The 22,522-nt window shown below is 37.6% G+C and overlaps 1 protein-coding gene across 6 annotated transcripts in view; it reads right to left on the minus strand.

Annotated features, from left to right (window-relative positions):
* Positions 1-22,522, minus strand: part of ZNF106 (zinc finger protein 106) — a 40,923-nt gene that overhangs the window by 17,987 nt on the left and 414 nt on the right. For 4 of the 6 annotated variants that reach the window (XR_001522037.3, XM_015630142.3, XM_015630139.3 and 1 more), the window contains exons 1-9: positions 22,258-22,411; positions 14,271-14,356; positions 12,924-12,985; positions 8,623-8,820; positions 4,379-6,469; positions 2,906-3,530; positions 1,952-2,021; positions 173-327; positions 15-75 (exon numbers count right to left, since the gene is read on the minus strand). Coding sequence is in view for 5 of the 6 variants with exons in the window: in XM_015630142.3 (XP_015485628.1) it covers positions 15-75; positions 173-327; positions 1,952-2,021; positions 2,906-3,530; positions 4,379-6,469; positions 8,623-8,820; positions 12,924-12,985; positions 14,271-14,324 (3,316 nt within the window). In the remaining variant the exon portion in view is untranslated. Of the gene's footprint in view, positions 1-14; positions 76-172; positions 328-1,951; positions 2,022-2,905; positions 3,531-4,378; positions 6,470-8,622; positions 8,821-12,923; positions 12,986-14,270; positions 14,357-22,257; positions 22,412-22,522 lie in introns of those variants that run through there. The other 2 variants (XM_015630140.2, XM_015630141.2) reach the window with 1 other exon arrangement.

Genomic DNA, 22,522 nt, shown 5'->3' on the forward strand with positions numbered 1-22,522 from the left:
ATGGTATCCTGTACCTTGTAGCCCCTGAAGGATCTGGATTCTCTGACTTCTTAGTGTACTCATTTCCATAGTTATCTGCAAAACAGTTGTGGCTTATATCAGTCCCACTGATTTAACAGACAGCTCTTCATGCTGCTAACTAGTTCAGACAGTTTCCAAAGCCCACTGTTACCTGCTGCTTTAACACAAGGAACCGTTGAACCTCAATATAGGCAGCCTGCAGGGCAGCCCTCGCCTGCAGGAGGCTCCTGTCCACACTCTGCAGGGACTTACTTAACTCTTCTTCCCTCAGAGAAATAGCCAACAACTGGTCTACCTGAGAACGTTCTGAAAAAGAAACAAAATGTAGAGTCCAATTAGACCCAACAATACATTAAGATCCATTACTTGCAATATCACAATAAATAATAGCACCTCAGAATGGAAAAAAATCCCATAGATTAGGTCAAGCATTCAAGCATCAATAATTATACAAGCTGAAAAGGATTATTTATAGACAGCACTAGCCACATCTACATGGCTCAAGGGCAAAGTCAAGTATTCCTCTTTAAGGGATCTCAGCCTTGACTCTAGTAACTAATTCCATCACAGCTTTGCCAGCACTGATTTAGTTTAAATAAAGTCATTCTCTGTCACAAAGATCTTTTCTTGAAGTACACATATACTAATACAAATACACACCTCCCACTAATGTAATCAAAAAGGCAAAGGCAAATTTAAGCTAAAAAAGATTTAAATTATTCAGTGAATGCAAAATCAAAGAAAAGCTGTTTCGGAGAAAAAGAACCTGATGATTAAAAAAATAGTTTACTATTCAAGATAATTTTGGGCCATGAGACTGGTGATTGTAATCTCTTGAGAAAGAGTCTCTGACCACTTTACTCTGTAAAAGATCATCCTATCCCTCCTAGAGACTTCTGGTGTTACAGATTGTCCAAACCAATTTCCATTTGGGCACTGCTAATTGCATTCACATTATAGTTTCTTTTAGCAAATTTACTACAATAACAATCATACTAAAGCAAAGTAATGGGAAAAAGATTTTAGTAAGTGGAATGTGTTATTAGTCTCTATAACAGACACTGGTCATTGAAGACAGAGGTTGATAAAACCCCCCATTTCAAGTAGTGAAATACTCATTTCCATAGAAGAGTCATATTATTGCCCTACATTACAAACAACTCTTAATAAATAAAAAAAAATAATTAGAAATGTTAAAAAATCTGAAAGCCATCTTCTGGAGCCCAATGCTCCTAGCAATGGTTTAGTTATTCTAACTACAGAATACTAAAAATACTAAGAAAATATTCTGCCTAAAACGCAATGGTTGGATGGTTCATTCTGAGACATGGTGATGAGGATCTTTTAGGCATGTTTGAGAAAGATCTGTCTAATGCCAGAATAAGAGATTTCTTTGATCAGGAGCAGGAAGGAGAGAGGCATTCCACTATCATTTCCACTAAGGACATTAAAAAGTAAAAAGTATTTCCAGAGATGTCAAAAACAGAAGAGACAAAATTAAACAGAGTACAATTTTTTTGGTGAGACCACCCAGAATTACAAAGGGAAAAGTTGCATAGAGAATTAGAAAGAAGTTAACTGGGGACTTCTCCCTTAAGAACTTCCATCCAAATAGGCAACAAACCTCAATACCTGTACAGGGGGAAAGCAAAGGTCCCATCTGTACAATCAGGAATATGAACTGCAGGCAGAAAGGATGCACACATACCTTTCTCTTAGAAATAACTTAAAACAAACTAAGATAAAGATCTTCAGAGAAGAACGTGTTGCAGATTTGTGAGCAGTCCACTCTATAAACTTCAGTAAAAGCCAAAGAAGCACCATAGTAACATTAAGGAACTACTACTTCAGTCAAGTCAAAATACTACTTTGTTTATGTGGGTGTTTATAGCCTCTACACTACATGCACACATGTATGATATTCACTCACCTCTTTTACCTTTGATTTTTCTTCTTTTATTATTTCTTTCTAGACTAGGGATTTCAGGAGAAGATCCCTCCTGCAAGTAAAATCATCTATTAAAAAGTAACAAGAATAATTTTGCCTAAATCAAGAAGTAGAACATCCATCATCTTTTCAATCATTAATTGTAGGCACAGAGAAGAATCCACAATTTGCTTGTACACTCTTCTATAACTCATCATTTGCTCTGCTCTTAAAAGAGGGAAGACAACAGAGTGCTGTGTTTTCATCTCAACTAGGAAGAAATTTTAAACAGGCCAACAACCTTCTTCTTGCTCAGATGTTTAAGATCACACTTGAACCAGAGTTTCTGCTCTACAGTTTTAGTTGAAGGTGTAGAGGATTAAACAGTAAGGAATTAAAATTATTGCTTTCTGCAAAACCATTTTGTGAAACTGATCACCAAGATTTTTTTTTAACCTTTGGATAAATCTAAGACCAGACTGTGAAACAAATTCAAATTTAAGGACATAATTTAGGGTATCTATATATTATTTTTTAAATGTTTTTATTTCCTTGCTTAACCATAAAGCCAGAAACATCTAAGGAAAACAAATTTCTACTACAGGCTAGCTTCCATTTAAATTGTGTTGTGAAACACCAAGATACTTGCTACAAAAGTAGTACTTCCACAGAAATATTTTACCAGCTTTTGTTTACCAACATAGTAGGCCAGGTACCAAATCAAATAAAGAGCATTTGTCATTCCTCTTGATTATAAAAGATTATCAAAAGTCCCGCACTATGAAAGCAGAATTTAAAGAAAATTAAGTCAAACAAGAAATTAATTTAATGTTATCAATGTACAAGACTATCAGATGGGGGAAGTCTTCCTTGCACAGATCTCTTCAAAGGTGAATGACCACTGTTAGAGAAAGAACCTTTTCAGCACACCAAAGCTGGACAGAATTACACACTTACTCCAGTTGCCCTTCGCTTCTTTCCAATTCCTTGGCTGTCATTCTGTTCAGTACCAGATGTGCAGCTACTGTCTGTAGCCGCATCTATGTTATTAGACACTGCAAGAAGTGAAGCACTATTTGAAGCTGGACGATTTTCTTCTGAGATCTCTAATACGTTTTGCTTTTCAAGAAGAGGTGTTCTCTTCTCTGGGCTCTCCTGGTCTTGTTCTACAAGGCCTGTGATCTCAAAGGCGGCCTGTAGGCTGTGACTTCTTCTGCTAGCCTCAGTTCTTTCAGACATAAAAGGTGACAAAGCAAGAGATGGTGTCTCCTCTTTCTGATCAGCTTCAATGTCAGTGACTGCCTCATATCCAGATGTTATATGATGTGAGTGGCTGGCTGCAATTACTTGCCTTTGCCCACTTTCTTTAATTTTGGCTTGTTCACTGAAAAAGCTATAATCAGAAGGATTTCTGTCTGCTATGACACTGCTTTCAGAAAAGCTACGTTTTCTGGCAGAGCCAGATACTGCTAAAGAAATCCCTTCCCACTGGAATCCTTCCAGAGTAGATGGATCAGATTCTTCACTGAGTTCTAGACCTTCTTGCTCATTTTGAACAAGAGGCACCATTTCTATGCCAAACCTTTAACAAGATAAAAAGAAAAATAAATAAATGAGTTACAAGCCTGCTACACATAGAAAAAAGCCTCCCCTCCCCTTCCCCAAATGTACATTACTGCTCTAAGCAGTAGGTTTAATACCATTACACTGGTATTCTGTGCTTTCTACCTCATCTGGAAATGGAACCTCTCCTGTGTATCGCATAATCAGACTTAGTGGCTAAGAACTGGCAGCATGATATTCAAGCCAGAAATCACATTATTATAAATTATTCCCAAGCAAGACTAGAATAATCAAATACAACATCAGTTAAAGACACTTCAAATACTTCAGGTTTAAAAAATTTCAAAAATGCAGATTTATATATAATTGCTTCCTTAAAGACAAAAGCAAACTGCGTATCAGAATAAAATGTTAACAAATGAAGAGTGAGCATTTACACTGCTTGCAGCACTGCAAGCATTTCTTGTAGTCCTAGATGAAGACATAGGCAACTGTCAGAGCATTGTTCCCATCCTGATTGCATTTTTACATTCTTCCATTACTAGAATTTGAAGAAAACCTACATTGTTACCATCCACATTCAGATATTAAAGCAACCATTATGAACTGATCAGAACCTTTTCTAAGCAGATTACTTTTACTTATCTATGAACAGACATTCATTCATAGCATCAATCAATAAAAACTCTGCAGTATTTGCAAAAAAACTGTGTCATTTTCAAAAACTCTGCAAAAGACCATGGCATAGCAAACTTCATTATGAGCTCTTAGTTTCAGGATTTTGGAGTTCATTTCAGATATGGAAAACAACAATCCTCCCCCCTCAGCGTGCCCTGAGAAGCATCATTAGATCTGAAAGCTACCAACCTTGGTAAACCTTTGCCAAGTTCCTGTTTCTTCTTGGTTACCTGCTGGATGACCTGATCCCAGTTAACATTTCGCCTGGAAGCACTAAGAATCTGCCTGAGCGTAGGTTTAAGCCCTGACTCCTTCTCTGTCTCACTTCTCCGAAGACAATTCACATTCCGAATGCGACGTGCGTTATTGAGATTGGGCTCTGGGAGATGTGTCCCGACTTTGCTCTTCAGACTGATATGCCGTGTCAGGTCTCTTTGCAGAGAAGCAGGCAGGCCAAGTTTGCTTAAGTCAGGAAGAAGGCCGCCTCCTGACTGGCTTCCTCCCTTTTGAAGCTCATTATCTGAAGGATTTTCAAAACCTTCCATTTCAAACTGATCATGTGACTTGACACACTCTTCATTCCCTTCCCTGTCCTGTGAAATTTTCAAATCCACATGCAAAGGGTCCTGACTGCTTGATGAAGAAACTGTGGGTTCTACCTGAAATGTAAAATTTTTTAGCTCAACAGGAGCAATACTTGAAGCAGATGTTTTTTTATAACCTTCCTTTTCAGAGGTGATAGTTTTACCATCAGGAGCATCACAGGGTAAGCAAGAACTAACAGAAGAATCCAGCTTTGCAACACTTGCTTCTGACTTCTCACTTCCCATTAAATCATCACCACTCACATCTCCTAACGAATCTATTTTGAACTCCTTCTTTGGCAATGCTTTCCCAGTTTCTCTCCTATTCTGGTCACTTGTATCTTTGCAAGAACTTAAAGGTGCATTTTGCAAGGAATGGTTGGACTGAACACCTTTGGGATTTTGTTCTGCTTCACTTAAGTGATTAACAGGATCTCCAAGATTGTTACCAAGCACACCTTTGTTGTCTTGTAAGTTACCAACACAAGCACCATGCAGTTTTGATGAATAAGAGGAGAAACTGTTTGTTTCCAAGTTCACTGCATTCAAATGATTCTGTTCTTCACTACTAGTTGATGATAATAAAAGCCTGACATTTTTTAAGAGACTGTTTGTGTCTTGCTTTGAAAAGGATAACTTCATATCTGTGATATTCAGTAGAGGGGATTTCACTGATGGCATCCTATTACTTCTGCTATCATCTTTGTCAGGCTTTTCACCACTGGAACAGTCTTTTACAACCTTGCAAGAATCAGGCTTATCTGAGGTTCCAAAAGAAGGGGAAGATGCTTCATGTTCTTGAAGTTTTGAAAGGCTAACATTGGCTTCACCAGTTTTTTCTTTCACTGATGAATCAGTACGAGGCGTAAGTACAGAATCCATTTTATCCAAAGTTTTTGAATTATCTTCAGACCGTGCTTGTTGTTCTGCAGTTTTCTGGGATGGGTAGGGAGTCCAGCGATATGTTTTATCTCTGGAAGGACTGACACTTTTTCCACTAGCTCTTGAAGTTTTGCTTTCTAGCTGTTTCAATAGACTAAAATCCAATCCCCCTTCAGCAGCGAGCTTATCACTAGTAAAATCCAGAGAGTCATCCCTATTCCTTCGATTTCTGTATGGCAGAACATCACCTTTCTCTGGCCGCTGCCATGTGTACCTTTCCTTACTGTATATACTTGGCTCTGGTGAATACGAATCTCCCGAGCTTCCAAAATTCCAGCCATTTGCACCACGAGAACTTGATTTCCAGTTTCCTCCATAACTCTTGGAATTCCAGCTAGAAAAATGACCTGTTTCTTCTGAGTGCCAAGCAGAATTTCTTTCCCTGGCACCATGATGCCAATTTGAGGTTCCTCCTCCCCGCCCACTTAGATGCCAAGCATTTCCAGAATTCCCACAGTTATGTCGATTTGAAGGGCTTCCTGAAACATTCTGGTGCCACCCAGAGCGCCCCCTTGCACCTCCTGAATGTTTATTTATATTAAGGTTCCTCTGAGAGTGTGAAAATTTGCCTTGTCTAGGACTAACATAATCATCTTTTTCCCACTTCCAGTCCCTTTGTGATGCACTATGATGATGCCAAGATGATTGATCATAAGCTTCTCTTTCTTTGTATGCAGCTCTTTCTTCTCGCAATCTCTGTGATCTCCTATCATCACATTCTAATTCTTTGTTTGCACAACTTGGTTCAGTTTGCCTACAAAAGAATTGAGAAAAGTCTAAATTCTGATGCTATTCTACTAAAACCCAACAGTCCACAAGCTTCATGAATTTTATTTGCACTGGGAAGAAAATACATTTTTAAGTTATTTATTATAAAAATAAACAAGATTCTTTTTTAGCAGCTTTGCTGTTCAAGCTTCAGTAATGTTTGACTTTCAAAACTAATGTACCTTTACTTAAAGATGATAATTTCAAAGTTTCTCTTATAAGAACAACTAATTTAGTGCAGGGACAGTTCAATAGATTAATTCTCAAATACTTGTCTCTAACTTGAAAGATAATATTCCTTTTTATTTACTACTGGACTAATAAGAAACTAATAAAAATATAGCTTCTTTATGTTATATAATCTTTGTAATTTGATCTTAGTAGATAGAAAACTTAGTAGTGAGATAATTATTTTTTCTGAAGACTATTCTGCTGGTGTTACGTGGTGTAACTAGAGTGAACTGATACAAAACAAAGGAAAGTTAGGCTGAAAACCCCATTATTATCCTTACTGGATAATAACTGATGTGATGACTCCATTTATAAAGGTTAAATTAAAACAAAGATGTAAAGCATCCACAGAAGATGTATCTCAGATACAAAAGTGATTTGTCTTCTTTTAATCAAGGGACTGGAACAGTCCACAGTGTGCAATGCTCAGTCTGTATGAGCCTCCCAGCAGCACTATCGACTGCCCTTTGGATAGCACTCTTCCTTGGCAACTTCCCACAAACACGTGGCAAACTATCACATGTACATTTAAAGATAAATGCTCTCTTAACAGCTACAGCTATTCCCAGGGTCAGCAGACTAAATATTCTAAGTATTTATCCAACAAAATTAAGAGTTTTCATTAAAAGTTTTTTCCAGAAACTGATCACAGAAATGCATCCATTCTAGATCCCTGGACAAGAAAGACAGTAAACTTTTACACTACTACCCAAAACCAATTGATTTGAGTAAACTGAAAATTCATACTGTATTACCCTTTGTTTTTGATACATACCAGTTCTGCTAAAATATTCATTAATAACTACTCTCTAATGGAAAACAGTCTCATGTGCAAAATAATCTGACCTCTAAGACAAGAATTTAAAAAAAACATCTAAGTGATACAGTAAATTCTAAGAGCTGACTCAACCAGATTATGATCTAACGGAAACAATTTTGCTGGATTAGTAACTTAATCCTTGTACTTTCTGCTTTTCCTCCTCCAAACCAGCACTCTACAGAGATTTTATATGGTTTTACTTGCCTCAGAACAACACTGCACTGACAACATCACTCTTCTTCCATAAAACAAAAAGAATAAGTGACATTTTTGCTACCTACATTAACCAGTATGAAAACATTACCACTGCGCAGTGTAGGGACACACTAGCATGACAGTGATGTCAAAACTTAATAATCTCCACAGATTTCAACATCTAAAAACACGAATTCAAATTTCTAGCCACAGAAAGCAAGAGCTTGTTTTAAAAATTATATGCCCCTTTAGTATCGTCACTAGACATCTATTCTAATAATATACTCCCAACTGGAACATCACACAAGCAATGCTCATGTGCAGATTTTCATGTAAAATAAAAGACAATACTTATGGTCTTCTATTTCATAGTAAGCCACTGGAACTATGTTTAGCTAATGGTAAGCAGCAAGGTAAAAGTGGTAAGAAATTTCATTCAAGATTAGGGGATTTCAGTGTGACATTTACAGAATAATCCAATTCATTTTATAAAACAAACATGTTCAGCAGCAGTTTCTTAAAGGTCAGGTTCCTATAGACAACCTCCACCATAAACAATATTAGCACTACTGTCCATTTATTAAGCCTTCAGTTAAAAAGGTATCAAATATTAAAATAAAAACATTAGGATTCTCAAAACACAAGACTGTTTTTACCCATAATGGAAAATCACTGTATTTCCTTACTAGGAGGAGAAGAACGGGACAGGAAGATTCAGCAGAATTATGTTTATATGTCAAAACTATGATATCCACACAAGTCTCTTGGATTGTTCTCATAACAAGTACACTGGCTACAGGCAGCTGACATTTCATGAGCACCTAAGCCCCAGGAGTGCACCCTCATTGTGTTAAAAGCAGTTCTATGACCGAAGTGGAGAAAGAAAAACTCACCGGTTCCGTTCCTTCTTTTGCTTGATTAGTTGAGTGAGTTCTTTGTCAAGGTATTCTTCTTCTGCCTCTTCTTTCTCATCCTCTTTTCTGTCATGGGCATTAATGTTGTCTTTGTGCAGCTGACTGGAGATGTGTTTGGCATATGCTGACAAACCCACCAGTGTCACCCTGCACACCCGGCATTCATGGCTGCTATCCCTAGGAAGAGAGGCAGAGGGTGGACTTTCAACTCTGCCAACTGGCATGGCAGGTGGCTGTGGTCTTACTTTGTTTCCTCTGAATGTGCTTGAGTTCAAGGCAACTAGGTTTTGCTCAGTATATTCAAATTATTTGAAGTCTCTGGCTTTTTTCTTTCAAGGTTTAGTTTTTTGATGGTCAGCTTTTACAAGATTTTTTTCCAACAATCAAGAGGTAAGAGACTTGGTAATAAAGATGTGTTAACTGGGAGGAGGAATTCTTCTTGAATTGTTGTACTCAAAATCTATTCAGAGGAAACATAGTGAGCGAGGAGGCAGAATGAAAGGCTTCCAGAGCTAGCAGGAGCTCTGAAGCCCATCCATGCTGCCAGCTGCACTGGGGAAACCTGGTGACAGCTTCTACATTTAATCCCTGCCCTGAGCCTTCCCCCAGTGAAATTTAGAAAAGGGAAGAGGCAGTACATGGATACAGCCAATCCTGATACAACATAACCTAAACTGGGACAGCTGAGACTGCTGCCTGGAATCCAAAGACTCCACAGCACAGTGAGCGATGGGAGGGTGTCTTTAGTTCACTGTACTTTATTTGGTTCAAGTGTGCATGAGGTCTGCTTTCTACTTTAGAGGACTTATCTTACAAAATATAGAGAAAGTTGACAGCTGTACCAGGCAAATGGTTTTACTCATGTTACTGGACTAAGGTTACAAGACTTGAAGTTTTTTTTTCTTTTTAAGAAATTCAGATTTCTAAAACCACAACAATTTTTCTTCTGACAAATCCTTCCAATACTCCAGTGTTAAAGAAGTACATTATTAACTTCCTAAACACAGAAAATATATTCACCAGATTAAAAAAAAAAAAAACCCTAGAAAAAAATTAATCAGAATATACTCCACTGCTAATAACTGAGCAGGACCAAGACAGGACTCACTGACTGCCTCCACAATGCTTCTTTCAATTCTGCCAGTTAATTTATAAAAGCAGATCTGTATGCCCCCATGGAGTACTTGATACCAAGGTCTTAGAACATAAGCATCGCAATATGACACACAGTTAGTTCATGACTAGTGTTAAGAAAATGGAATCCATAGAGGAAAAAGACAAACATGAATCCTTGTTTTTTTAGTGAACAGTTAAAAATAAAATGAGTAAAATGAAAGATCAAAATATGTACATTCACTCAAGGTATTAAGGCAATAGCCTTATTGGAGTGGTCAATCAAGTGTCATCAGCTATGTTTTATTTATCCTGGATATCAGTGGTTGTCCCTACTAGTTGAGATATTTAATTAATGCAGTCATTCAGATACACCTAGTGATGGCTTTATTTTAAACAGCCTAAGTATTAAAAATCAGAATTTTTATGTTTAATTATTCTGTATGTTGCAGCCTAGCTAATTTCAGATTAAACATTAAGATAAATTTCATTTATGATGTTAGTAGCTTCCAAATTTAGCCTGTACTTTCCACAACTAAGTGTACTTAATTTTGTACACTTCACACTTGCTAATAAATATTCAAAGCCCATATCCTATAAACTGTGCTTTGGGCCATCTTATTAATGCAATAAAGGTAACCAAACCAGTATACTTTATTAATGTCATTGGAAGAATCCTCTTCACACTCATAAATGGCACAGCTGTGCATAGCTAATAGGACTTATTTTTAACTTGGGTCATCACACAAGGCAAACTGCAAATAGAAAGTTGGCTTCTCACCGAAAAAGATGTTCTTTTTACATAACATTCCACTTCACTCATAAGGATTCTCAATGAGAAACACAGCCCAATGGTTCTAGTGTGGTAATAATTATGCTTTAAAGAACAATCCACATCCCTCATAAGACCTATGTTTCAATTCTTTCACAAAACTTTTACCATACTCATTTATAAACTAAGTAAATGCAAAGTTATATTTACTTTGGACAAAGCCAGTGAGTTAACAGCTGGACTGAGGACAAAGAACGTGTTTCTATCACATCTAACTTGCAAGTTACTAATTACAAAGCTGTGGTTCTTGTACCAACTGAAAGTCTGAAAAGACAAGACTTCTCTGACCTGCTCTTAATCTCTAAGAGCCTAAAGAAAAAAAAAACCCACCTTTTTTTTTTTTTTTAACTGCTTTAATTGAAGATAAACTGGCTAGGAGTTCAGATAGCTACGCTTGGGAAAACTTAGATTTCCTTCAGTTCTACACTTTTCCTAAGCCCGTTAATGCCATCCAGAACTAGCACAGTCCATGACACACACTGATCATGTCTACACATTCCCCTACCATACAAGAACACAACACAATCTTAGTTGTTCAACAAGACAGCCAAAAGAAGTTTGAGGTAAACACGACAAAAATGTTCTCAGTATAAAAGCATCCAAGAGCTTTATTTACTGCATGTGTACTTCAGACTGTAGATTCAATGTCCCTTGTAACAGAAGCACTATTTCACTTTTAACTAAAAACAAACAAAATCCAAATATGCTACAGCTTTGTACCTGGCATCCAGTTCTCTTTATACATCACAAAGGCTAAGGCTTCGAGACAGGAGAATAGTCTTAAAATGCTTCCACAAAATTATTCTAACCCTTGAGATTGATAAGCTAACTTCAAAAGGGAAAAAGTGTGAATCAATGTGTGTTTCCTTTACCTCGTCTTCCATACAGAAGTCTGAAAAGTGACTGCTAGTTGGATAATAAATTTCAAGGTAGTATGTTGATACTCTATACACTTTAATGGTATTATCCTCTGTTACACAATTCAGCCACACCCATGAGCTTCGCATTTTCTTCTTGAAGTACATGGTTGTAAAAGTCTCCTAAAGAACTTCTAATTAAATTTAAATGGGAATAAAAAGGGGCACAAGAGAGAGAACAACGCTGCTGTTGCACAGTGAAAAATTAAGTTCATTATTTTGAGAACAAGCATCTTCCATGCATTCTTCTGCAAGAGTAACAAAGACAGATAGTTACATTAGTAATAAATGCAATGATGAAGAAATTTAACTTAACATCAGTCCTATGGAAAAGGAAAACCAAAAATTGACCAATCATTTGCAAGCCACTTCAGACACAATATATAAATTCTAGAAATTAGTGTTACTTTCCAGAGCCATAACTAAACTAAAACAAAAAATTAAATGTAGATGGCAAAAAATATTATGTCAAAATAAGTGAAATTTCAGAATCATTGTCAGAAGAACAGTCCAGAACAGAAGTGCTCCACAAGTCAGCTGACCAGAAGCAAAAAGTAAGTTTCTAGTGCAGAGCGCATTCTGGCTTTTTTCCCTGGGTGTAAGATGGATGCCTTGACAAAATGAATCCTCCCACACCCCAAAGAGTGGAAAGAGGATTAGTTTTAGTCCTTTAAAAGATGTCTAAAACAGATTTGTCATTAGTTAAAGTTTTGTGCTGAAAGATGATTATAAATTAATTTGTAGATCAAATATTCAAATATTTGACAGCATCTGATGTCTATGGCTACCTCAAAATCCATACACTTGAACTCACTTTTTCGTGTACTCTGGTTGCAACCTAATTCTCTATTATTAGCATGATATTTGAATATCCCTTAACTTCCCCTCTCTCCTTTCCAAAGATTTCAAATAAAGCAAGGAAACCTTAAAGAAAACACCATTCAGCATGGTTAGGTCTCTTAATCCAGCAACTGAACAATGGTGGCAAATGACAATCACTCCAGCATGTATCATTCTTACAGTGTTTCAAAAGATCAACAACTGTTTTTACACCACTGAAAACTTTAAAAAAACTCAAAAAAATTTAAAAAGAGAAATACCACTGTTCCTAATTCTGACAGAGGCAGAAATCTAGTGCTTGCAAAAAAATAAAAGAACCAAGCGTGAAACTGCCAAGAATGAAGTAATTTTATTTCACTGCAGTCAAAGCAATGCAGGTGAGGTTTCTTCCACATCGTTTGTCTCCTGAGTTTCACGAGAACACGTTCATTGCCAGCTGTATGACAAGGCATGCTACTAAAATGAAACGTAAATATAAATTGTGCAATTCAGCTTGTATGGGAAATAGGTCAGGAGTTCTTCCAGAAAGTGACATCCAAAATGGCACAGGGAAAAAGGATGCAAGATTGTTCTCATACCTTCCCTTCAGGTTTTCCAGTTCTCTGTGGTGAAGCATGCTTCTCATGTGTTCTTCCATCTCCTTCAACACGAGGAGAAAAAATAAAATTGGTCAAAACAAAATAATATGCTATATCATGTCTGAAAAGCTCACTTTGAGAATTCTCCTGCCTTGCACAAGGGTGTACTCCTTGTACTCCTGCAGGGCTGTAGCAGTCACCATTCCTGTTTCTGTGACTATGAAAACACAAGTAGGCACACCTGCAGGAAGTTATGCTACCTTTCCCAAGATGAATATACATGAGTCATTAAAGCTCAACACAATGGAAGCATAATTCCAGGGAAAAGTCAAATAGCAGTGCATGTAGCACAGTTTATTATAGTGATTTTTCACTGTTGAGAATCATTTTAATTAAGTCTCATTAAGACCACTCTTCAGAATCACAGTACTTAAAACAGTTTTTCTGTGCAATCTGAGTAGTTGCTCTGCATTTGTATTATAGGACAGCTGTAAATTCACCATCACATATTATTTTACTTGGCCAGACACTTCAGAAACTGAGATGAACGTGTCAGTTTGTTGTTTACAGCAACCCTGATCCATGAACAGCAGCACTTTTATCATTATTTACTATTGAAACAGAGCTGGCGGAAGAGAAAGAACATTCATCACTCAGCAAAAGGAAGTAGTCCAGGTGATTTAACTGTCTTTGGTGTATGACCCAAAGTGTTTGGAAATCTTCAAAGACTAGATACTAATCACTATCCTCGCTAGTCCTTGAAAACCTATCTGCAAAGGGAAAGGAACATCTTCAATCTTGATGAGTTGAGTGAATTAAAACACTGGCATTTGCCACATTTCCACATGCCATGCAGCTAAGCAATACACAAAAATCCATCAGGAAACACTCAGTTTCAGTGCTGATTTTGCATAAATACACAGCACACAGAACATGGACACCAAACTGACACATTAATGAAACACATGCTGTGCTACTCAATTCCATTTGGCTCTTCCATATGGAAACACAGACCTCCCAAAAGGAATTTGAAAAATTGTGTATTGCAGTATTCTTCCCATTAATGTAAATCACAATTTACAGCCAAATGTGTTTTTCACTTTAGTATCTTTACAAAATAAAATAAGAAACCTGTAAGACCTCACTATTTTTAACATTCAGAACCAAGCACTCTGCACAGCTCACTTCAAGAAAGATACTCCAAAGCACAAGCAAATATATTCTTTGCTTTGAGACAGGCAATATATACCTGGTAAAGGGAAATTGTACTTTGCACAATTTTAAAATGGAAGCATTCTCATTCATATTTCGTATTAATATCTACTGATACATGTAAGCATTAATTACCTTTTTTGAGTTGTACACAATGTGACATAATGCACATTTTCGTTGCTGAACCATGCTTATTACTCTGGAAATATCTTATCCCATACCTGCAAATAAAAACAATTTTAAAATAACCAACATTCAGGATTACTTGTTTTATTAATTTATTTTACTAAATAAAGTAAGCAAAGTTACTGTTCATGAAAACTATTGTGTTGAACTTAAGAGAATACATGCCTCTCATGCATAGCCAGTATTCTTCAAAAAAAAGATAAGGTAGTTTTAAACAGTCATCTAAAACACCTATAATAAAAAGTAGCTTTCCCTTTCTTCCATTTTGGTCCTTCTCATCCAAGACATAGTACTCATTCAACAGCCAGAGATGTGTAGGAATCCTCTTAGCTACTCAAATCAGATTAACAGAACACTTTTCACTGGGATGATGACAGGGAGATAAGGAATTGGGAAAACCAAGCAGGGCAAACTCAGATCTTTGTTTTAGTACACAGGGCCGCTCAAGGAAGATATTTAAGGCCCTAGGAAAATGAAACAGAGGCCATTCACGACATCAAAGACCACTTGTCTTCAAGTTTTATCAATCCATTTACCTACCATAAAATAAAACCTGAAGTGATTTAAATTCAGTATTTTTTCTCATTAGTCTCTGTAAGAAGTACACATATGTATGTACTGAAATACACTAACAGACAGCATTTTAACACTAATCTACTTAAGACTTGCATATATGCAAATGAAAGCAGTAGCAGGTCAAATTAAATGTCATATGTATTTTATCATATGTTTAGCTCGTAAGGAGTACAATGAAACTAGAGTCTAGGTTATAATGCATAACCAGGTATGTCTGTTTAAAAACAGGGTATAATCTTTGTACTTTTCTTTCTCTTAAAAGACACTAAAATGCAGAATGATTGAGCATTATTGTAATTTTTTATTGACTTGGCAGAGGTAGCTCCTCACACTAAACTGGAAACAAATGTATTTTCTTAATATTTGGCATTTTTGTATCTGCACAGAAAAATATAAATCCTTTAAAGTTTTGCTATCTTATATAAGGCAATTTCAGAGCTAACTTAGCTAATAGATCAAACTTCACCTGCAAGAGCTTTCTTCAAGAACTCTTCTTCACAACTGGTTCCCTATGAGTTCCCTACAAAGTTAATTCTATTTATTCAACATCAACGTTCTTTATCAGGGGCACCAAAACCTTCAAATCTGGTACTGACTAGAAGATGTGAGCAAAGGGAAGGAACAGGGTTTTTACCAAATCCAAATCATCTAGAGTCAAAGCAGCTTTGATATTCAGTTGTTCTGTCCAGCTGTAAACAAAAATCAGCAAGTAAAACCACAACCCTTTAAGTCCAAAATGTAATTCTTTGACAAGGAACTCTTTCCCTACAGTTTTGCATGTCCATTTACATGTAAGGCCAGCATCTGTCTGTGTTAAAAGGGAAGAAACAGAGTTGTAATGGCACTTTCACCATTAGACAATAGAGTTTTCTTCCCTAAAAAAAAATCCACACCACCATACTGAAACAAATACAATTATAACACAACAGGAGATTCAGTCATCTTGTGTTCTCTAACCACCAGTCTTGATCTCCCTGAGATACCTGGTAGTGTTTAAATATGCATTTTTTAGCTACATCACATGGGCACCTGATATACTTGAATCATTAGTAGCAGCTGTTTATTTTGACAAATAACCCCCAACAAAGGTATAAAATTATTCAAAACTTTGCACCAGCCTGCATATAAATTCATATGGTATCAATAATGTCCATGCAAAAGCACCTCCCCTTATGGAAGGTCAGGATACAGAAATACTATCTTTCGCAACAAATTATTCTGAAAGCATTTATAAAGATTATAACTTTTTAAAAAAACATAGTTCAGCTGAGATAGCAGTTAAGGAAAGTTTAAGCTACTACAAGTAGAGACAAAAAATGAGATATTGCAGACTCCTGATTCTCTAGTGAGTTATTAGGTGAGTATAGTAGCACATCATCAATATACTGTTTATACACAGATCTATGCAGCTGCAACAGATCAAAAGGAATTATTAATGATCACACACAAGTGACAAGTGTTTAGATGCCTATCCAACATAGTAAAGCTGGTTTGATGCAATTAATATGGAAGAACTCATGGGAAGCAAGGCTGCTAATCCTTGCACCAACTTCAGACACTTCCTTTTGCATTAAAATATTCTGTACTCCCTGAACATTCTTCACTGGCACTACTTTGTAGTTTAGCAGAGTAATACCCTACATGTGCTCAAGATCTCATTCAAGATTACCCAAGTATTTACAGAATTTGTTCTGTGCCGGGCTGAAAGTAGCATAGGACTTAAATCAGGAAAAGCAGGCCAGTTAGCACAGAACATTAAAAAGCTTCCACCAGCAGAGCTAACATTACACCTGTTTTGGCTAATTAAAACATATAGTAACTATACACGATTACAGGAAGAGTTTTCGGCAAACTGCCCAATCAGCTGGGCATTACTTATGACAGAGTACTAAAAATACTAATAGAATTCAAATGCTATTGGATGTCACTATGAAAAGGGAAACTTTCATCTCTACAGAGAGAAGCCCTTGGAGGCATGGACTCAGAAATAAAGAGATTTGGTAGCTGTTACAGGGACTGGAAGAACACAGACACACATTCTATTTTCAGATCACCTCTTGACTTACTGTCTTACATAGATATAAACCTTCCCATCATCCTTAGCTTTCTCCCAAATGCTGCTAAACCTATAAACCCCATGGATCACTTTAATTAAGTACTTCAATTTTACCGTAAAAGAACTTCCATTATGTAGCTTGAATAACCTAGTAAATCAAAGGTATCTCCTCAGTCATAATGCAAAATCAACAAGAACCAGACAGCTTTAGAGCCATGCATTTCATCTCATCATATGCTGGTCTGTTCAATCTCAAAACTTCCACTCTTCATTAAGAAACTTCAGAAACAGAACTCTCTCTAGATAAATGCAGGCAATTTTGAATTTTTTTTTTTTAAAAAACTCACCATACTTTAACAACCTTCCAGCTTTTATCAGCTTTAACACCTTGTGCTTTTCAAATCATTAACTTACTGCATAACATAGAAAATCACTTTTTAAGGGACTTGAAAAGGAAGATGAACTACTCTAAAAAACGAGCGAACTGCAAGCAAAGATAAGATTTCGCCAAAGAGACCCCACCACCATATAAAAAGAACATGTTAAGAGCAAAATGTAAAGCCTTTGCAACAAATGAGATATTACAAAAACTTCTTATTTTGAGGGAATCTAACTGTTCTATGGGTGATTTATTTCTTTGTTTTAAAGGGAAGGGATGCATTTTACAACTATGCAATGTAAACACAACTTGCCCACAGCCTGCACCTGTAGAGCTTGGAAACACCACACAGTTTTAATTAAACTAAGCAAGTCTGCTACAGAGATTTTGGAGAACGTTCCTCACAACTGAAAATAGTCTACAAAGAAAATTAGGCATTAGACTACTTCCTGCTACAACATCCATTTGTCCACAGTTATTCAACCTTACTGGATAATCTGCTACAGATTAGTGGCTGAACTGTGACTATATAAAGCCACAAGTGCCATGGAGTAGGGTGTGCAGCCTGGCATTCCAGCTGCCTAGAAATCCTCAGGAGGCTTCAAAAAGATCAGCAGTGCTGGCCTGTCTAAAGGCCTGCCTAAATGCTGCATGTCCCTACAGAGAGCAGTGGAAACTCAACACTTGAGGACAACAGGAGGCTACAAATTTACTATGCAGAATGTTCTGCAGCAACATGCTCAGCACATGCTCAGCTCCTTGTGGAGATGTCACTCCTTGGTGCTTTACTAACTTCTGTCCTGTGGCAACCAATTGCACACACAGCAGCTGAATTCTAGAATAGTAATAATACACAGGCCTATGCTCCAATTTCATCACCTCCAGCAGAATTTACATGGTAAAAAGCACCAGCATTCACAGCCTATCTTCCCTTCCAAGATTCATTGCCCCCTGAAGCATGTGAATTCACCACATATACCCACTAGACCTTAACTTCTACTAATTACCTTAACCCTCCTTCTGGACACGTGTGAGGCGTTAACTTTCCTTCTGAGATGTTGATCTGTGCAACCTAACCCAGGCAACAAATAAAAACTTAAGGACTTACTAAAGTCATGACTAACAGCATGATTCTCCTGCAGCACACTGTCAGGCACTGCACAAACTGCTTTGTAGTTGGTTTATTATTTTTACAGGGCAAAGGAGAAAACTACATTACACTCCAGAAGTTAAAATACTTGTACCAGAAGTAAAGCTTTTAAGGTAAATTTCTCCCCGCTTTCCAAGATTTAATTTTATCCATGTGACAAACTAAGGGCAGTCTAGACTCCTGAGCACTGAAGCAGAGCCACTACACAGCAAATGTTTTAACTGAGCAGACAAGTGCTCAACTGTTTTGACATCAAGCCAGGAAAGAAGAGATATTTCACAGATCAAAGTTCTTTCGGCTCCTGTTAAAAGCAATAAAATTTACTTCACTAACTGGCCTAGAAAAAAATCTAGCAGAAACTGTTTGAACACTATCCCATGAGAATGGCTGGGATTTTTACAATATACAGGGAAAGTTTGCTGGAGATAAAGACACCACAGAGAAACAGCTTAAACAGACCAGCACATGCACAAAACACCTGGCAGGAACACTGAGTTTTCATTGACTTCTGTTTTTATTTCATGTAAATGAGGGCACAGACCAGAAGAACATTTACACTTTAAGCCACAACCAAATTGCATCTTTCCAACTCCTATACATAGGCAATACTAATAATTTCCTAATATTCAAAGGAAGTTTTCCTTGCTGTAAATCAAGATGATAATTTCTCCCTAGTGAAACTAAATGCCTTATTGCTACCTTATTCATGAGAGCTTTTCACACACCAGAAGATTCAGGAATATATTCTGTCCAAATTGGAATGGAGAGTAGTTCAGCATTATTGCTGTATACTGTCATTTAAAACACCTAAAATCCACATACCTGGAAAGCTTCTGTTTTCTCCCACACTCCCTATTTGGTTTAAGGCATATGCAAGTTTTGTTTTCTTCAGATGTTTTCCTCAAACATCAAACATTTCCTGGGCTTATTAAAATAGCTATTCCCCTTTCCAAACTGCCCAAAGCACTTTAAAATATTTGCTCTAAACTGGACATAATACTCCAGCTAAGATCCCTATTAGCACCCTTAGGAGAAGGGAATTGTCAGTGTATCCCTACTACTATTACAGCCTCAAACATATTTGATAATGACTGAGACAAAGTCTCACTAAGAAGCAGCACAGTGATCCAAAAGAAGTGGGTAAAACAACCTAATTAAATATTACCTATAAATATTTAAATCTAATAATTTAAATATTTCTGTGACTTACAAAAGAATTTACATCAGCTAATTCTGGTAACCTTGAGTCACTTTATAAAGGGTCTTCACTATACAGACCCTTATGACAGAAAGACCCAACACTTAATTTTACACTTATTTCTGTAACATTTAATTGTATCATTTTTTCCCCTTCCTAGGCTCTTTAAGCTCACAATATCCTTAACAGGTATGACATCTCTTTCACTGATAATAAGTTAAGAACAAGGACTCAAAAGCCACATCAAAACAGATTACTCTATACATCCCATCTATTGTAGTTCCACAGAAGCAGGTACCTGGCCTTGTCAGAACAACTCAGGCTCCCCAAGAAAGATCTGTACAGACAACAGAGAACGAGCAGGGAGAGCATTCAGTAAGTAATTTGGCTTCTTCTATTTACAGTGTCATTACAGAGTATGAAGAATCACTGGAGAGTGATTTGAAGCACTCAAACCAAGGTACTCAAGTCACACTTCAGTATAAAGAGCATTTATGCCAGGAAAACCCAAGTTAAGGATTTCAAACATTATGACAGTAGTCATTAATGACCAGGTAATAGAAATATAGGGCTCTGCCTAAATTATCATATCTCTGTAATGCAGTTTGTCCCAGGGCTGAACACCAACAGCTCTACCACAACAGTACCAGAATGTAAAATAGTATTTTACTTGATAAGTAAAAAAAAAAGTTTCTTTGACTTGATAAAAGAAACTCCAAAACCCTACATTACAAATATAAAACACAGTTTTATAAAAACAAAGAAATTACTTGTACGGTATAGTATCCTCTTAATTTGTAAGAATCAGTTGGAGTCAGATAACACCTCAAATCTTATGACACCATCTGGTGGCAGAGTTCAGAGAAGAGGATTACCAGACATTAAAAAGAGCTTTCACAGTTTAAATTTGATTCTGAACAAATTTAAATTTTATTCTGGATAGCTTATGAATTTTTTTCTTTACAAGATAAGGTAGAAAGCAAATTGATAGAAAAACATTTCCCTTTTACCTAGATACTACAGGCTGTAGTATCTCTGTACACAATTTAGGCACACATTTAGAGGACAGTGACTGCTGTTACTCTGTATTGGAGTCACAGCCCTGAAGGAGTTAAGATGTCTTTAGCTGACATCTCTTCAAATGTGGAACATTTTTGGACATAGGGAATAGAAGCTACCTGAAGTTTGGTCACAGTGATGAAAGTGACTTAGGTAACACACAAACACAAGTTGGGTAAAACCAATGTCTTGTTCCAAATTGAAATTACCAGAGTATAGCACCTATCCCGCTAACTTTATATACAAAAATCAATCATTAGTGGAACACACAAAGCAGTGCAAGTGCAGCTGCCTTGCACTGCCAGTTCACCTGAAGTCAAGCAAGGACTTTAAAAAGAACCCAAAAACATAATTCAGCTGCTTTTCACAGGAGGAACTTCAGGTTAGAAATCTATTTTCCATGGTAAAAAGTTAGAGACACATTGCACTGGCCCTTAGAGCCTGCAATAGTAATCCCAAATACTGTGGTACTAATGGAAATAAGCTTCTAAACATCAGCAAAGCTATTAATCAAATTTCTGGAAGGCTTAAGTGTTTGTGGGTGTTTTTTTAGGCCAGGATCTGTCAGTTCAGCAAAACAGCCAATTAGTTGAATACAGCAATTGAGGTTTTTCTGAAATAAGCAGCAAATAACTGAAGAACAGCAATAAGCAGCAGATCTATAGGAAATGCAAGCCTGGAAACTCATGTTGAGAACAAAGTTCACAAATTCTCAATCCTCTTCTCTCTCAGGTCACACCACTTCAGTTCTTTAAAGCTATCACACCACTATCTGTTCTTTAAAGTTGCACTTCCATCAGGTGTAGGAAGAAAGGTGAAAAAGCAAAGTTTTTTTTTACTTGCATGAGAAGACTTTTACCAAATCTCCATCAACGAAGTATACTGAAATATGAACTTTAATCATCATTGCCACTTGAATCCAACGTTTCATAAACTTTTATGAGTTGACATTCATATGCATCCCCAAAGAGTTGCTAATATGTTTGGATTTCAACTACCCTGTGTGTAATGATAAATGATTGCTTTCAAACACCCCATATTTCAACATACTATTATGACTTGTTTCATGCTGTCAGTCCCACTCCTTTTAAGATACCAGATATTTATCACTGAACTCATACATGCTTTCACTACAACACATTTTCAGATATTTGCTTATAAGGCAACTAAGTAACTCTGTACTCAGTCACACTTCGTTCTCAGAAACACTTCTGGCAAGTATGAAGAGGCAGCAGGGCAGCTACACACCTGGACAGAGTCCTCCGCTCTAAGGAAGCTGCTCTAGAAGCAGGGCACCAAACACCAGGGATCACAACAGCAACAGGGGATGCTCACAAGGCAAAGCAAAGCGCATGCCCGCCCCAAGGCGAGACGTCCGCTGCCGCAGCCCCTCCAGGCCAGGCTGGCCCTGCTGCCCTCCATAGGCCGCTCACTCCGCCAGAGCCAGAGCAACCCACATCGCCCCCGGCCGCCACAGCGCTCCCCAAGCCCTCTGCTCTGTACAGTCCCGGTACTCACGGATCGCACCCCTCTCCAGAGAACAGGCCTGCATCCCATCCCCCCGGGATCGAGGAACCCGGCCAGCAGCGCCCCGGGACCGGCCGCGAGCACAGCGCCCACACCGGGCCCACCCCGCAAGACAGCGCGCCGTTTGGCGGGGCCACAGCACAGGCCACCAATGGAACGGCGGAACGGCGGCCGCGCTGCACGCTGGGAGGCACGCCTGCGTGCCCGCGGGGCCTGCCGGGAAATGCAGTCCCGGCGGTGGCGGGGCGCCGGTACA

The sequence above is a fragment of the Parus major genome, chromosome 5, assembly GCF_001522545.3.
Source record: "Parus major isolate Abel chromosome 5, Parus_major1.1, whole genome shotgun sequence".
NCBI classification, from domain to species: Eukaryota; Metazoa; Chordata; class Aves; order Passeriformes; family Paridae; genus Parus; species Parus major.